Raw genomic sequence first — 18963 nt, forward strand, 5'->3', positions numbered from 1 at the left:
CCTAAGGGCTTCTATGTCGGTTTGGCATTCGAATTTTTATTCACCAATTCGCGCTCAGTGCCATGCATTCGCAACGCTGCCGTATGATTCCTATGTAAACATTCGCACTCGCATTCGTACAGCAGTCGTATTTCGCTGCTCTCGAATGTTCTCGCGAATGCGAGTACGAATGTTTATATAGAAATCATACGGCAGCATTGCGAATGCATGCATAAACACGAATGAGCGAATGAGGGAATGAACGAATGAATGATGTAGTCACGAGTTCGCTGTCATAAGCACCATGCGGCCACACTCGTTTCAAAAAAAACTGAAATTATTAGTTGGCAGAAAATTACCACATGGTTTGGATAATTTCATCATAGAAGCAGGCTACGACTGTGAATCGGCAATAGGAACAATAGACGAAAAATCTATAAAGTCAATTGAAGATCACATAAATCAAAACCGAAACCTTTTGACCGGAACTGTTTACGAGAGTTTAATTGTGAATAATTTTGATTTCAAACTAAAGCCTGGCCATAAAGCCATAGTTCTCAGTTTGCCAAAATTGCTTGCAGAGTATGAAAAAGGAAATAATAAAAAAAACTGTGGTTGTTCACGTACATTTGACGACGACGAAAAAAAATTAAAGCAGGCTCTCGTGACAAAACTAAAAAATTTCGCCGAAAAAATTTCGATTGACTTAAAATTTGGTGTCGAATCAGTTTATGATTTTCATCAAGAGAACGGGGCTCATAAATGTCGTTTTGAATGTCCTTTGTGTTGTGCAAAAATCAAATGTGAATATAAAAAATATTGGTTAGTGAGCAATCTCGAAAAGCATATAAAAAATCACTATAGTCGCATCGAAACCGTTGAATTGGAGGCAATTGAAGAGGACCCAAACCAAGAATCGATACAAGTTATTTCTTATATGAACATTGAACAAGCTGAGGCATTGGACAGTATTCTTAGTGATACGGAGTGAAAAAAGCAAATATGGCTTACTACGTCGTATATTTACTCGAAAAACAAAAATATGTCATTGTGCCAGCAACGTGGGTCAAAGACATCAAAGACCACTATGAAAAGTTTATCAACAATAGCTTGAACCGTTCGCAAACATTCTTGTGTTTTTATCCTGACGATTCTTCGCCAGCATTTATTGACGGTTGCCCCTCCGAAAATTTTGCACCCAACTTTCATTCGGTATACTGCTTCATGGGAAAGTTGAAACGCTATTTTGGTGAGTAGTTTGAAATATTGACATATTTTTCTGCTGCAATTTTATTTAGTTGTCTTATACTCAAAAATGGTTCGATTGTAAATTTCGTTTTTCATTAGAACGATATGGTGATGCTCAAAGTCACATGCAGCACATGCGCAACGTAAAACCGCCGGTTTATAATCAACGTCGTCTTACAGAATTACCGATCCCGGATGTTAGCAGCCAAACATCAGCAGCGGCATCCACCAATTCGAACATTCATGACTCAAACAGCTCCGATGATTCATTTGGAGACGATGATCACAGTGAATATGACTTATCATTACATGACGATGAAATCACCGATGAAGCCCCGTTGAATGAGGTGAACAATGGCCAAAACATGAATGATATGGGTCCATTGAGCGATCAGGCGTTATCAACCGAAAATGTTGCCAATGAAGAAGTTGAAATCAATGAAACAAACAATGGCCATGACATAAACGACGATATGGATCCGTTGGGTGATTCGCTGTCATTAACCGAAAACGGTGCCGTTGATAATGCTTCGATGAATGAAACAACCAACCCTCAGAGTATGAACGATACACATTCTTCTCTAAGCAATCCAAAGTCGAATGAAACCCCAAGTATTTCTACTGAAGGCATGGCCGGAACCACTAGCGATGAAAATACCGCAAACAATCAACAATCTGAAAACGACCAATCAATCGGACATTTGCAAATTGTAGCTGTTGAAAGTTTGGCTAAATCTGCAAGCGATGAAAACAGCGACCATGATTCGGATGCGCTTGTTGGTGCCCAAAGTGTGACTGAGTCGACAGGTGACGAAACCATCGCAAATGAAGCAGCACCTTCGCATGCTACGGCTCCTGAATCTTCTCGTGATGTTCAAAGTGATCCCATTGAACATACTGTTGAGCCAGAAAATGATGAAAGTGGTGCACACATTTCTGAATCTATTTCATTGAATACTGCTTGTGTTGTGAAGGCTGAATACGTTCCATTATTCAATATTCACTCTGTTAACAATGCAGCGATCGATGAACTGTTGGATGATGAGCCGGAAGAGGTCATTTGCGAGGACGACGTTGTAATGCTTATTGGTCAATCTGGTGTGCCATTACCAATGGCTTCGACTAAAGATGAGCTAATCAAACGGGAAAATGATCCGATTTCCGGAAACACACCATTTAACGAAAAGGTAAGACAATTTTGTTGACTCCGATTATTCTGATATTTTTGATATTTTAAAATTCAATTTGTTACAGCGCGATGGAAGAGTTTACAAAATTGGCAAGAGATACATCCTGATCCCGAAGAAAGCTGTGGATAAGATGAGCGAGTGGAATACGGGACTCAAGCGTGATGACATTCGCTATGACAAAAAGTTCTGCCAAGCCCTTCTTCTCTCTTTGGTGGATAAGCAACAACTGAAACAGTCAATTGTTGACGCTGACGTAATGCAATTCATCAGAGGTAAGATTTTTCGCTTTCTAAACCGTTTTTTATTTGATCAGAAAAAAATCATGGAATCTTCCCTTCAAACAGACTGTTTCGCTATTCGCTGTGTTTCCAATGAAGAAGAACGCATTGCATCGATTGAAAAGCTAAAAGATGATATATGCTGCGAACAAGCAATGAACTCAAATCAATGAACCCAACAGACGAATGAAAAAACGATGAAGAGGCAATAAAGACAACGAGAATTCACGACAAAGATTAAAAAATAGCGTAAGGTAAAACTAAATGAAGAGGAAACTACACCACAGCCTAACGACAAAAAACCCGATTAATTCAGAATCTTATGAATAAAAAGAAAAAAGAAAACGAGAAAAAAATCATAAATAAGTACACAGAACACAGAGAAAAACCAATGAATCAAATTACTTTTTTATAGTATGATATAAAATGTAACCGGAAAATAAAATGTCCGGTTAGAACAGAAACAAAACACCAATGTGACTAAAGTGATAAAATAGTGCAACTTTTACATAAATATTTAAAAATGGAAAGTGATATTTTCAGTATATTTCAGAGTTTAAAATGGAATGAAAAAAATGATATTTAAAAGAAGAAAAAGAAGTCATCAAAACAGTAAAATTCAATGAATGAAACATATTTAAGATGTTAATTTTTAAAACAAAAAATGTGATTCAAATGTTTAAGTTAGAACAGAAACAGAATAACAAACAAGAAATTTTGAATGCAAATTCTAATTTTTATTTTGCAAACGAACTGATCATGTACCTTCAGATAAATATTTAATAATGGAAACCATATAAATTTTAGTTAGGCTTTTAGTATATTTCAGAAATTCAAATGAACTGAAAATAATTCCGTACAGATAACGAATAAATATTTCTTTTTTGCATTTTTATTTATTCTGACAAATTTTTTAATTCATCTTCTAATGTAATTAAACATTGTTGTGACAAATAAATATTCCCGTTCATATTTTTTTCGATTGACTGATGTGATATATTTGCAACATAGCTCTCGATATTGATAAATGATGATGCTACATACGAAAATAAACCATTTTCATCCATTTTGTGCCATGCAGCTAAAACTTCAACTCCGCGTGCATTCAACTCACGAGATATTGGACAAAAATCCCATGAATATTTTTTGTCCTTCTTTGCTTTAACATTCATATATCTGAACGCTAAAATGTTGCCCAACATGAGATTTTCATTGTTATTTCCTTCAATCAAATCCTCTTCAATTTGGTTCTGGAATAGACACCAATCGCCGATTTTAATATCAGTACTTTTGATTAGAATTTTTTTTAGCAGAATCGACGTCGACAAATTCTAGTTGACGATGTGAAGATTTCTTTTTGGCTTGAACTCGGATTAATCGGTCCGAGCTGAGTTTTTCTTTTGAGTTTGATATGCTCCAGATCAAAGTTGATTTTCGTGCAAATTTATCTCCGTCTTTTCCGGCAACAGCGACGTATGAACTGCTTTCTCCTGTAGTTCGATCTGAATAATCTGTGAGATAATCACCCACAAGTATTTCATCGCTATTATTACTTGAAGCAATACCCAAGTCAATATGGATATTATCGGAATACTGATTGACTGTATTGAAAGAAACTTCGACTTGCTTAATTTTACATTTTTCAATGTCTTTTTCGGTGACAATTATTCCAAACTTTTTGCAGTCTTCTACAGCGATACCTAATGCCTCCTTGATGGTATTATCTATTTCAGAATCTGTTGGTAGCTCAAAATGGTTGAGTTTAGCTTTGTGAATCGGATTTCTAGGAAATTTTACGTCAATATCAGCCAATTTGAAGTTCATTATATCATCCATTAGCTCTAAACGCCCGATGAGGTGTGTCAATTCCAAAAGCGTGAAATTAACTTTGGTGAAATTAAGAGTAGTCATCGAACGTAATTTGCGGAAAGATTCCTCGCAAGGTTGACTGTTAAACAATGTTGGATGAAAACATTGTGTCAAGCCTTCATTTCGAAATTTCTTCATCAAAATCACAAGATTTTTGGCGTTTAATTCTACACATTGGTAGGCGTTGCGACTTATGAAATTGGTTGCGAGATCCACACCAGGCGTTTGTTTTAGCCAGAGCCGCCATCCTCTTAGGAAAAAAGTGGATCGCCAAATCCGTGAGAGGCGCTCTAATGGAGACAAATCTTCATCGTATAGGCTCGATGTTATTTCGTCGCAAATACTGATGTACTCTATTGTGGCTTCGGAGCCAAGAACATATCTCGCCAGTGCTTCTCGCACCTGTGGTTGCATAACCTTCTCGAGAGAATTATAGTTCTGACGATCGTCAGGGCATATAGTTGAGTAGGATAATCCGTGGACAGCTTTCGGTACCGAATTTATCAGCATTTTCAAATGCGCGACCGACGCCACCTTGTTCCCAATTAATAAAAATATGACCGCATCCAGAAGTCGATTGCGTAGCTTGGTGCCAATGTGGATGATATCTTGCAGAAAAATAATTAACGAATCCATGACGCCAAACCATTCGTTCCAATCCAAGTTGAAATTAGAATTATATCTCATGCTATTCAAAATTCGCCCATCGCCATCACCAGAGAAACCCGCCACTTTGATGCCATGCCTAGAATTTTATGAATACTCAATGTAGTTGTTGAAAAACAATCGTTGTGTGGGTTTCTAATTCAGCTCTAGTGTATTTCCAACGTAACAAAACATCTTGTGTGGTGAACTTATTATCGCTACCGAATAACTGCAACACAAATGCAGGTACATTCTTCATGATGGGTTGCGCCATAACCATATAAACATGGGTGGATTTACTGCAGTTCATGTTCTTACGAATATCTTCTTCACTTGTAGCTAAAAAAGTGAATGGAATTGGCATACCGGTCATGGAATCGGTGGGAAGTACCAGCCCAACCATTTGGTTTGTTTTTGGGTCGAATTCCACTTTGCCTACAATGGCCGTTGCATCTTCGGATAGCCAAACATGTTTCTCTAGATTGAGACTGTCCAAATAATGATTCAATTCTTTTATTCGCAGCTCGCCCTCGATGATTTTTGGTTTATGTTGATTGATGTAACCCACTGAGAATGTGTGAATTTTATGTAATATATCAACAGCAAATCTCAAAATGCGAATTAAACTTACGAATTGTTTTAGCTTGAGGAATCGGTAAATTGGCGCTCAACGTTTCGTAACAAGCTTTACCACACATCAGATAAACAAACGTAGAAAAATATCGGCTACATTCGTTATAACGGAACCCTTTTGGATGTTTGCTGAAATTGGCTTCCGCAGTTTCAATAAATGTTCGTAAAATGTGCGAGAAATCAGAAGTATTACATTGCCGTCTCTCATCACAATTATTGTACTCTTTCAAATGATTTGGCAGATTGAGCAAGAAGGCTTTATGGCCTGGCTTTAATTTAAAGTGAGTAACACCTTCATATGAAGTGTTTTTCAGAATGGACATATCGTCATTTACGTATTGTTCAATATCATTTATGTTTTCAAGAGTAATGTATGAAAGAGATGATTCTGTGTCGAAGCAACATTCACTCAAAATTCTAACGATATTCGGTGGAAAATTAACTTTTAGTTTTTTTTCCAACTCCGCAAAAAACATGTTCGATGCCTGTAGTTGTGTGATAAAAAAATAAATAATTTTACAACACAATATAGAAACAGAAAAATATTGTTTACCATTTTTTTTAGTGAAACCAATCAACTGACTTTTCAAATCAAAATGTCATTGGCCATGTTTGTAAACATCCGTAGACATTCGTATGTTTGTACTGAAGTACGAATGCATTCGTAAACACTCGCATATCCGTACGCGCATTCGGTCGCATTCGCAATCATTCGAATTTTTGTTCTGAAACGCGAATGCATTCGCAGCATTCGCGAGAGATAAATCCCCCTAGCATTTTACATGAAACATGCGTTGACAAACGCATTTTTCTGATGAAAATGCAATGACATTCGCATTTTTACACGGAGCATGCGTTGACAAATGCATACGCTTAGAATCTTAGAAGGGAGGTGAACATGGAGACCATTGTAGTCCATCACTGTCGAGCTAACATAATATTATATATTGAGATACAAATGTATAATTGAAAAGCTTTGATTTAACAGAAGATATGGATACAATCATTGTTTATTGCTATCATATGAATATAATTTCGGTCATCATGGTTGCGTTAACACAAACCAAAATCATTGTGACATTTTATTCAGTGTTTTTACACAACATGATTTTCTAAGTGTATAAATATAGTTGACAAATTTTTTGTTGATTGAAAACAATAAAAACATAGAATACTATGAAAATAAATCATGTCATTTCATTTGTTTTTTTGAATAATTCGGAAGTTTTTATTTCATTTTGTTTTCGAGATGAAACCAAAAAAAAATATTGGAAGAAAAATGCTTAAAACAAAGGAAAAGAAAGCTAAGAGAATGGTAGAAACACCGTATGAACGAGAAAATCGGTTGCGAGCAAATCGATCCAGACTAACTCGATCAAGAATGAATGAAACCATTGAAGAGCGAAATTTACGACTTGATCTCAATCGTTTGAGAATTGATTCATTAAGGGCTTCAGAAACATCTAATGAACGAAATACACGAGTGGAAAAGCAACGTTTAAGATCAGCTGCAGCAAGAACAGCATTGCGTAGTCGTCCATTAGATTTTTATCGTGCGGCGTTTCGTTATGATAATGAAATCAATTATAGTTTACTTTCATGTGTTATAATCGGCTCAATGAACAAAATATGTAAAGCGTTGAAATTCAAAAATGAGAAACCGGGAATGTGCTGTGCGAATGGAAAAGTTAAATTACCAGATTTAATTTCTCCACCCGAACCGTTATTATCTTTGGTGTCAGGTGTGACAAGTGAATCCAAACATTTTTTGATAAATGTACGCATGTACAATGCATGTTTTCAAATGACATCGTATGGTGCAACTAAAATTATGAACGATCATTACATGCCAACGTTTAAAATTCAAGGCCAAATTTATCATCGTGCTGGTTCTTTACTTCCTTCATCAGATGGAGAACACAAGTTTCTTCAAATATATTTTATGGGCAATGAAATTGAACAGGTATGTTATGTTAGGTTTTGTTAATAGATAATCAATCCAAATTGATTGTTAAAGAAAACTATTCGATATTTGTATCTGTCAAGTTAATTTCACACACCAGCAAGTAAAATTTTATTCAGGAGAACATAAATTGATCGTAATACATCACGATATGAAAGAATATACATTTTTGTTTCATATTAGGTTAATCAACGATGTTCAATCAGTACGGGAACAAGACGAGAGATTGTTGGATCATTGCAAATTTTATTTAATGAACACAATTTATTGATTCGTTTGTTTAAAACGGCTCTGAAACGAATGCCAAGAGATGATTATAGAATAATAATTAGAGCTGATAAAACACCTGTTGGTCAACACAAAGGACGATACAATGCCCCAACAATGAATGAGGTTGCAATTGTTGTTGTTGGAGATCAATGCGCATGTCGTGATATCGTGATTCATCGTAGGAATGATAAACTTGAACGCATTTCTGAAACGCATCGATCGTATGATGCGTTACAGTATCCTATTATTTTCTGGCAAGGAGAGGATGGATACCATTTCAATATCAAATTGAAAAATCCAATAACAAGTAAGCAGATCAGAGTGATTTTTATTTGGCGATATTTTTCATTATGATAATTTAATTCGCAGACGAGGAAGAGACTAAAAAAGTTAGTTCCAAGCAGTACTATGCATACAGATTGATGATTCGTGAAAACATAAACAATCATATTTTGAAATGTCGGCAATTGTGTTCCATCAATATATTGTCGATATGTATGCAAAGATCGAATCAGAACGGCTTCTTTATATTCGTTTGAATCAATTGAAATTACGTTCAGAAGAGTACATTCATTTACGCGATGCTATTATTACTGATCGAGATGTGAATCAAATCGGAAAAGCAGTTATACTACCATCAACTTTTACTGGCAGTCCTCGACATATGCATGAATATGCACAGGATGCCATGACATATGTTCGTTCATATGGATGTCCGGATTTGTTCATAACGTTTACGTGCAATCCGTCATGGGATGAAATTAAAGATCTTTTACATGATGGCCAATCACCAGCAGATCGACATGACATCATTGCACGCGTATTCAAACAAAAATTAAAATCCCTAATGGATTTTATCATCAAACATAAAATCTTCGGGCGTGTTCGATGTTGGATGTATTCCATTGAGTGGCAAAAACGCGGTTTACCTCATGCCCACATTTTAATTTGGCTGATCGATCAAATTGATGACGTGATCTCAGCCCAAATCCCAGATTCAGATGTCGATCCTGAATTATTTGAAATCATAATGAAAAATATGATTCATGGTCCGTGCGGACGTTTTAATAAAGATTCACCGTGTATGTCTGATGGAAAATGCACAAAACGATATCCAAAAGATTTAACTGCCGAAACGATGACTGGCTCTGATGGTTATCCAAAATATCGTCGTCGATCAACTGAAGACAATGGTAAATCTTTTATGCTCAAAGTTAAAGGTAATGATATCGAAGTTGACAATCGTTGGATAGTTCCATATCCACCAATTCTATCAAGAGCGTACAAAGCACACATAAATGTCGAGTACTGCAATTCTGTTAAATCAATTAAGTATATTTGCAAATATATAAACAAAGGAAGTGATATGGCAGTTATTGAGATAGAAAAGAACTCTGCACCAATCGATGAGATCCATCAATATCAGGCAGGACGGTTAATTAGTAGTAACGAGGCAATATGGCGTATTTTGGGATTTGAAATTCATGAGAGACACCCGACTGTTCTTCATTTAGCAGTTCACCTCGAAAATGGACAGCGAGTATATTTTACCCCTGATAATGCACAACAACGAGCTGTTGATCCACCGAAAACAACATTAACGGAATTTTTCGCACTGTGCCAAAGAGATTCATTCGCAAAAACATTGTTGTATTCAGAAGTACCAAAATACTACACTTGGGACAAAACAGCAAAGAAATTTGAACGACGCAAACAAGGAATCAGAATTGAAGGTCACACAAATTTATTTGCATCAGATGCCTTGGGTCGACTATACACTGTCCATCCTAATAATTTCGAATGTTATTATTTACGTATGTTATTAATCAATGTTCGTGGGCCAACATCGTTTCAATCTCTGAAAACAGTTGATGAACAAATGTGTGCAACATATAGACAAGCTTGCGAGAATCTACATCTACTTGAAAATGATGCGCAATGGGATCTTTCACTTGAAGACGCGTCGAATACTGGTCATCCACATCAAATACGAGGTTTGTTTGCAGTAATTTTAACCACATGTTTTCCTTCAAATCCTCAAAATTTGTGGGAAAAATATAAAGACTTCATGAGTGACGATATTTTGTTTCGATTGCGTACATCAACTGGAAATTTTGAATTACAATTTACATTTCAAATATACAATGAGGCGTTGATTATGATAGAAGACAAATGTGTGGCAATAACGAATAAAACTCTAATACAGTTGGGAATGGAAGCTACTGATCGAACAACCGAAGGTATTCACGATAATGATTTACGACGCGAACAATGTTACGACATCAATGAGTTGGATGCGTATATACAATCAAATTTACCGAAATTGAAAACAGAACAAATGAACGTATATAGAACAATTATGCAAGCTGTCGAAAATAAAACGGGTGGACTATATTTTCTGGATGCTCCTGGTGGAACGGGAAAAACTTTTCTCATTTCATTAATTTTGTCAACTATACGATCAAAGAATGGTATTGCTTTGGCACTGGCATCTTCTGGAATTGCAGCAACTCTATTAGATGGTGGAAGAACCGCACATTCAGCGTTGAAGTTACCATTGAATTTGCATATTACTGAAGCACCTACGTGTAATATTTCGAAAAATTCGGCAATGGGTGAAATATTACGAATATGCGATATAATTTCATGGGATGAATGTACGATGGCTCATTTCAAAGCTCTAGATGCACTTGATCGAACACTGAAAGATTTGAGAGGGAAATTACTACCTTTTGGAGGTGCTCTCATTTTGTTATCTGGTAATTGAATGATTATTACATTCGAATTTTCTATTGCATGAATTTAATCACTCTAATAATATAAATTTAATCGACATTGTTAGGTGATTTTCGTCAAACTTTACCGGTTATACCGCGCTCAACACCTGCAGATGAAATTCATGCATGTTTGAAATCATCACATTTATGGAAATGCGTGAAAAAACTACAATTGATTACAAATATGCGTGTTGAATTACAAAACGACCCTTCAGCGACACGTTTTGCTAAACAACTGTTGGATATTGGAAATGGAAATATACCCATTGATGCATCTACAAAATGTATTCCGTTTCCACCTAATTTTTGTAATTTGATTACATCAAAAGAAGACCTTATTCAATGTGTATTTCCAAACATTATCCAAAATTATAAGGAGCACAAATGGTTGAGTGAACGTGCAATATTAGCTGCTAAAAACATTGACGTAGACGAATTTAATTTATCTATTGAATATAAATTGCCTGGTGAATTTATAACATATAAATCAATTGACAATGTTATGAATCAAGATGATGCAGTGAATTATCCGACAGAATTTTTGAATTCACTTAATTTACCAGGAATACCACCACATGAACTCAAATTGAAAATTGGTGTTCCTGTTATTCTAATCAGGAATATTAATCCGCCACGTTTATGTAACGGTACCAGACTTGCCGTTAAAAAATTAATGAATAATTTAATTGAAGCAACGATAATAACAGGCAAATATAAGGGCGAAAATGTACTTCTACCACGTATTCCATTAATGCCAACAGACATGCCATTTGAATTTAAGCGTATACAATTTCCAATTAAGCTCGCGTTCGCAATGACAATCAATAAAGCATAAGGTCAATCATTACAAGTATGTGGATTAAATTTGGAATCACCTTGCTTCAGTCATGGACAACTTTATGTAGCATGTTCACGTGTTGGCAAACCATCTGATTTATATGTATATACTAAAGATGGAAAAACTAAAAACATAGTTTATCCAAATGTACTGAAGTAAATCGAATATTCAAATGAATTATATTATTATTTTGTTTTTATTTTCAATTGAATTGAAGTTTGCATATCACATTAAAATTCAAAGAGATGACAACTTTTACTATGATATTTTCATAATCTATTCTTCTTTGGAAATTTAATCACATATTGCCACATGAATTGCCATTGTAAACAACAATTTTGAATACTGCGAAAATGAACAACAATCAAATTAACATTGTTGCAATTGAGGAAGGTGTGATGGCATGTTCCAACTGTCATCAAATAGCTTTTCCAGAGAAATACATATTGGGGCCGATATTCAATAGTGATTGGGATGTTCCTGGAGTCATTGTGCAAATCAATGAATTGGTATGATATTTTTGAAATATTGAAATTGAATTGTGCCTTTTGAAATACAAGATATTCGTTTATTTTAGTATTTTGAAGAGGTAATCACAAACTATCCATGGGAGCGACGTTATTTTTGCCGATCATGTGGAATAATACTAACATTTGATTCATCCAATGTACCGGATGTTGTTGCCGAATATCAATCGATGGAACCATGTGCAATTTTCAATATGGAAATGTTAGAAGAAAGAGAAGAAATTATTTTTCATTCTTAGATGTTATAAGCTCAATTTTATGATTAAATTGTTTTATTATGATTAAGATAAATGGTAACAAATTTTATCGCTCAAATATCAAAATAAAAAAACAATTTTCATCGAATACATGAGGATTTATCGTATCGACTTTAATTCAAATGCATCTTTTACTTTATGAAAATGAAAAATATTGTTTTCTTTTGTCGTTTTTTTATATAATTTTTTCAGTGGAGCTGAATAAAATTATTAAAACCGATTTTATCGCATGAATATCGAAAATAAATTCAACGAATGTGTTTAAGAACTACGAATATTTCTTCATATCATTTTGTTTTCAATAAAACAAATAAACAGAGATTACATAATTTTATTTTTTCAGATTGAAATCGACAGTGAAATTCAGTTATTCAATTGATTTGGCCTTGAATTCTTTAAGTTTAAAGTCTGGATTGTTTGAAACTTTGAATGTTTTCAAAATTCAATTTGTTTCCATAGTCAGAAATCAATAAACTATTCCTTCTTCTTCTTCGTTTGATTCTCAATCGTTCAATAGAAAAAAAAAATGTGTATGGTGCCATTTTGTTTGTTGTTTTCTCGATCCAATTTTTGCCACAAACCTCTCATAACGCATCTGCAACAACTTGAAAAAAAATTCAGATAACTATAAATTAAATCAAAATTTGAATATTAAAAATTAATGGAACAGAACAAATTATTACATCAATGATTTATAATTTTTTTGATCTTCGAGCACGCGAAACCCTTGAATCCAGTTTTATTTTTTTGCTTTGTGGTTTCTCATGAATCTCACAATCATCACCTCTTTTGCGTCCACCAGAAGTACTCGCCACTTGATCATCTAACTCAATTTTGATTGATGACATTGATAACATTCCTCGAGTAGATTTTGGAAAAAAATCGATCGATTTGCAATCAGCTTTACTATCCAGGTTCAAACTTTCGAGAGAAGTGTTCAACTTTCGCATTTTGGTCAAAACACAATCAAAACCATCATGACTTTTACGCTTTCCAAGAGTTGTTTTTAATCCAGTAAATACAAATTGAACGGAAAAAAATTGATTACGCTTATTGATGAAACCGTAAATGTTTTTGTCAATACAATCAGTTAATGTATCAACCAAAAAGCTCATTCCCGACTCAAAATCAGTATCGATGAAATAATTATCCATGATGAACACCAAGAAAACCAATGCAAAACACAATAAGAATACAATGAGAAATATAATGTGACACAATATTTCAAAAGAAAACTTGATCAAATTTCTTGAAAATTATAATGTTGACGGTGAAAAAAACTTACTTGGATTGATATTAACTGCGACTTTAATCAAATACACAGAATTCTTTTGACAGTAAAATATTTACTTTACTTACTTCGAATAAAAGACAAAATCAATTTACATACATATAAATAAGAAAAAAAAAAAACCATAAAAAGATGAGTTTCTCTGATTGGTTAATCGATTCAGAAGAAAACTTACAAAATATGACTAGAGAAGACCTTATTGAACAAGAAAAAATCGAAGAAGAAAAAAAAATTATGGAAATCAGAAAAAAATTGAAAAAAGAGCTTGCTGCAATGACGAATGATATTGAACAGGTGCAAATGTTTCTGGAATTATCTGATCAACAAAAAAGAATGGACACAGAACTTGCTTTGGATTCAATCAACAATTCTGAAGATGACTATTTGTTGCAGTTAAAGGTTATGGAGGAGAAACAAGAACTACATCAACGTTATTTGGCAAATGACGAAAAAGATTGGTTTCACTTTCTGATGAACCCGTAGATTTTGTTGTCAATACAATCAGTTAATGTATCAACCAAGAAGCTCATTGCTGGCTCAAAATCAATATTATTAAATAAATTTTCCATTATTGAAGATGAAAACCAACAAAATATGATACCAAACGCAAGGAAAATATTAATTTGAATGACAATATGACACAATAATTCAAAAGCCACTTCGATCTAATTTATTGAAAGTACTTTTGTTGACAGTAAAATTTATGCATAACAAACTTCGATTGATTTTCATTGACAACTTACATACACGTCAACAAAAAAAAAAAACGATTACGAAAATGAACTTTTCTGATTGGTACATTGATTTGGAGGAAAAATTACAACAAATGACAGAAGAAGCACTTATTGAAGAAGAAAAAATCGAAGAAGAAAAAAAAATTATCGAAATTAAAAAAAAAATTGAAAAAAGAAATTGCTATAATGACATGTGAACTTGAACAAGTGCAAATATTTCTGGAAACAACTGATCAACAAGAGAAAATAGACACGGAACTTGGTTTAAAATCAAGCGACAATTTGGAAAATGACTATCTATTGGAATTAAAACTAATGGAGGAAGAAGAAGAGATGAAACAGCGTAATATAGCAAATGAAGAAGAAAATTATAAATTTTATATAAATTCAATTAAATACCAAATCAATATGGAAAATTGAAAATAAAAAACACCACAATTTCAAAATAACAAAGCACTATGTTTTATATTCATTCCTTCTTGCATATAAAATTAAATTGAAAATCATGAAACGTTATTTTTGAATTACATTTTCATTTTCTTCGAACGAAATTCATCACATTGATATTCTCCATCAACATTATCAAAACTCCGCTTCAACGACATGTTTCCCAATTCGGATACAAGGGCCTTCATACAATCATCGCACACTTTCTTCTTGACATTAATCTCTTCTTTCGGTTGATATTTACGGTTCTTCACTTTAAAACCAATTGGAGTTTTCAAATAAACGGACCCTTTCTTGAATAACCTTTTGTCCACACGTTCATTGTAGGCTTTAAAAGAAAATCTGGTTCGTTTCGATGCACCAATTTTCCGTAATTTTTTAACTACTCTTATGCCATTTCTTTTGAAATAAATTACGTACTCATATGGATTTGGTACATCCTTTGGAGACCAATCAAAATCCATTGAAATTTGTGAATTTAACACCATCGTAAAGACAACTCGATACAGCAAAATTATGAAAATGAATAATTAACTCATGTTGAACTGTCACTACAACAAATGGCTACTAAATCATAACAAACACTAAAACACAAAATATAATGAAATGCGTAACAAAGTACGCAGGGTTCAGCTAGTATGATATAAAAAACAACAGTTACCCTTCAAAGTTTTGCAGAAAATTAGTCTATTTGTTCAATTGTTACAATTTGGATGGTTTACGATACTTGAAAAAGAAAAAATGGCAGAAATTCTTGTTTTCGACGAAAATGCTACGTGAAATGCAATCAACTTTTACAATCAACACGAGAAAGGAGTGGAGAATAAAGTAAAAAAAAAAACACACAATTCGCAACATTGGGTCAGAGATTTTTGTGTCCAGAATCAAGAGAACAAAATAACATTTTTTTTTTCCGTTTATTCGTTCACTCTCTCATGTTCATCATTTAAATGGACTCATACACACACATGCACATTTTGGGCAAAAAGTCTACCTTTTGGATTATTTATATCGCACAGATTGCAATCGTATCAAACATTATTTTCGCCTCTGTGTAATCACCAATTGAATTTGTCGCACTCCAAATTAAAAAAAATTCACCAACAGAAAACACGAAATGAACCGAAGAACGAATGAAAGAAAAAAAAAATAATGAAAATCACACACAGAAATACCGAAACCGATTCTTCTTATTATTTTTCTCTGTTTCATTCACATTTGTTCCGATGCAATTGCAACATTTTTTTTTTGATTTATTTTATTTTCGTTCGATTTTTCTCCCTTTTCTTTCGTATTCACACAATTTTTTTTCTTCTTATACACTAGGTAGATGATTATTTCTTTCGAATTTATTTTTTCTCTATTCAAACTATTTATGCGGAGGGATAACAATGATGTTCGATGTTACGAAGTGAAACGAGCTAATTTTATTTATTTCTATTATTTTCAGGCGATACACAATGATTTACTCGTCTTATGTCTTTCTTCTGCTCCGTTATTATGACTGAAAATGTAATGGCGACGAATGTTTGGATTCACTCTGCGAGTTTTTTTCCTCTTTCTTCGTTTGACTTTTACGAAGCGAGAAAGAAAGTACGGAACAAGCTCATTTGCGTGAGACAACTATATGCGTTGCATTCGTGTCTGAGCGCATGCAACAGAGTGAAACAAACCTATATTTGGCATTTGATCTGGTTGTTTTTGGGATATTTTTAGTTCGCTTTTTCACCACTCGGTTGGTCACACTGCATGCAGGTACATTTGAATGTTTAAATCGTACACAAAGATAACACAAAGTCGTTTCGAATCAAATGTTTATGTTTTCGATTAACTGAAGCATCTGTGCTTTACAGTCAATCGTTTGCCGCTTCTAAGTGTTAAATTTAAATTGAGAAATCAGGAGTCGATTGATATTTGGTGGAACAGTGAAGAAATTTCCCTTCGTACATGAGATGTCCATGTGAACGCAGACTACTGCCAACAGATGGTGTATGTAGAAAAGAGGGAATTTCGTGTTTTTTTTTTGTACGTTTTATGTTCTGAATTTCAGTAACAACTTCCATAGCCATTCTTCTCTACGCCTTCATCGATTTCACTCAAATTTCTAATGCTGTGGAAAGGCCGATATAACCTTTAAATGAATCTATGGCTATTTACTAAAATCGAAGTATATTTCCATCAATTTATCGAATTTTGCACAAAAAAAAAATCGAATTGCAAAGTCGGTATCGCTTTTTCTTTTCTTTTTCCGCATCTTTTCTATTTTGTTTCAATAAACTCAATATGTTTTCTTCGGTTCACAACCATTCACAACTCGTCGAGATGATCTCAAATACAATCACTTGATAGAACGACGAAAAATGCAAGCTGCATCGAAATGTCATCCATTTGGAATTATTGTGAACAACTATTGCACTATTGCAACTATTGCAAATATTGCGCTGCTCTGTCTACTTGGAATTTGCGGTCACTCGAAAATTCGAAACAGGAAATTTTTCATGCCAACAACTGTTTACCAATCAATTGCATGCGATTCGATTAGAATAAAACACCCATAATTTTTTTTTCTGTCGATGATTTCAAGCAAATGATTATGACGACTTCACCATTCTCTAGTGTAAATGTATGACGCTGTCCACGTTATGTGCGCGCCTGTGAGGCGCGGCGTCGCGTTCGACGTACACTGTATACATTCGAAATGAGATGAGCGCGCACGTTGAGCTACACATCCAGTGCGTATTATGTGTATGCACATGTACTGACATATACACGCCGACTACTGACGTGAGCGCTTTGCCCGCGTCAACGGTCGGTATGTATACGTGCATGTATGCGTGCATACACATAATACTGAATGTGTAGCTCGACGTGCGCGCTCATCTCGTTTCGTATGCATGTTCAATAGGGCGGGTCGATTTTTTTTTCGACCAAATACCTATGATTTCCGTGTTCTATGGGTCATTCCAAGAAAATTTGCCCAAGGAACCATATCTCTATCGTTAAAATCGAGTCTGCAAGTTTTTTCCTGTAAGTATTTTGCGCACCTATGAAGTGTCAATTTCATTTTCACATCCATAATTCAAAAACTATTGATCGGATCAAGTTGATTTGACAACCGTTGGAAAGCTGAGCTCATTCTGATCAATTTACATATAAAAATCATCGATATTTGTCATACGGTTCAAAAGTTATCAGCATTTTTCTAGATTTTTGGACGTTTTTTTTGACTTTTTTACTGATTTCGTCCAAAAACATTACGTTATCGGCCATTTTTGGGCTGAATCTAAATTTTAATTCAAAGTACAATTAAAAACGAAGATTTCGAGCTAAAAATTATTGAAATCGGTTGATTAGTTCATGAGATATTGCTAAAATAGTGAACACATAAAACACCCTTTTTTATACTTTTTTGTCTTTTTAATTTTTTCACTTCAAAAATTCAAATTAAGAGATAAGAAAGTATTGGAATCAAAAAAACTATTCAATTTGAACGACATATAACGTATTTTTTTCAAAACAAAAAGGCGGTAATGCTGTTTATCGACATATATGTATACTATGCATATATCAAATGTATATCGACATGTGTGACAGATTGCAAGCAACGCCACCATTCAATGACATGTGTGAGAGCATACTTTATTGTTTACAAGCTATGTTAGTTTCGTTTGAGCGTCATTTCAGTGAAGTGTAATCGAATGTTACTTGAAATTAATAATAAAAAATCAAATTTTGTGTCTAAAAAAACGAACTATTTTAAAATTTAAAAAGGATTAAAAGGTATGTGTTAAAACATTGCTAATTTTAATTATTATAGTGATATTAATATTCTATCAAATTCATGAACAAAAAACCCGCATATAAAATATACAATACAGCAAGCATATATGTTCAAGTGAGACAATATGTCATTACGCACGCACCACATACTCAATGCATGAGTGAATTCATTCGCTCAACATAGATGCTTGCTGTGTATTTGGTATAGGCAGCGCAGTGCCGAGTTAATGTTTTTCG

The 18963-nt window shown here is 34.1% G+C and overlaps 2 protein-coding genes across 2 annotated transcripts; both read left to right on the forward strand.

Annotated features, from left to right (window-relative positions):
* Positions 1-7: 7 nt before the first annotated feature.
* LOC129574267 (uncharacterized) lies at positions 8-3479 on the forward strand. The gene is made up of 4 exons (XM_055456047.1): positions 8-1228; positions 1327-2414; positions 2482-2689; positions 2762-3479. The coding sequence occupies exons 1-4, from the start codon at positions 982-984 to the stop codon at positions 2866-2868; spliced, it is 1650 nt and encodes a 549-aa protein (XP_055312022.1). The 5' UTR covers positions 8-981; the 3' UTR covers positions 2869-3479.
* A 3744-nt stretch (positions 3480-7223) lies between these two features.
* On the forward strand, positions 7224-11687 carry LOC129574268 (uncharacterized). The gene is made up of 4 exons (XM_055456048.1): positions 7224-7805; positions 7989-8382; positions 8636-10834; positions 10918-11687. Exons 1-4 carry the CDS (start codon positions 7224-7226, stop codon positions 11685-11687), a joined length of 3945 nt encoding a protein of 1314 aa, XP_055312023.1.
* Positions 11688-18963: the final 7276 nt, after the last annotated feature.

This window comes from Sitodiplosis mosellana, unplaced genomic scaffold, assembly GCF_009176505.1.
Source record: "Sitodiplosis mosellana isolate CC-2019 unplaced genomic scaffold, AAFC_SMos_1.0 Smas_scaffold_6154, whole genome shotgun sequence".
In the NCBI taxonomy this organism is placed as follows: domain Eukaryota; kingdom Metazoa; phylum Arthropoda; class Insecta; order Diptera; family Cecidomyiidae; genus Sitodiplosis; species Sitodiplosis mosellana.

Bases quoted from the DNA above. Each gene is read 5' to 3' on its own strand.
- LOC129574267 (XM_055456047.1), top strand. From the start codon at position 982: ATGGCTTACTACGTCGTATATTTACTCGAAAAACAAAAATATGTCATT. The intron at 1,229-1,326 runs GTGAGTAGTTTG...GTTTTTCATTAG, and splicing joins AAAGTTGAAACGCTATTTTG to AACGATATGGTGATGCTCAA. The intron at 2,415-2,481 runs GTAAGACAATTT...AATTTGTTACAG, and splicing joins ACACACCATTTAACGAAAAG to CGCGATGGAAGAGTTTACAA.
- LOC129574268 (XM_055456048.1), top strand. From the start codon at position 7,224: ATGAATGAAACCATTGAAGAGCGAAATTTACGACTTGATCTCAATCGT. The intron at 7,806-7,988 runs GTATGTTATGTT...GTTTCATATTAG, and splicing joins TGGGCAATGAAATTGAACAG to GTTAATCAACGATGTTCAAT. The intron at 10,835-10,917 runs GTAATTGAATGA...CGACATTGTTAG, and splicing joins TGCTCTCATTTTGTTATCTG to GTGATTTTCGTCAAACTTTA.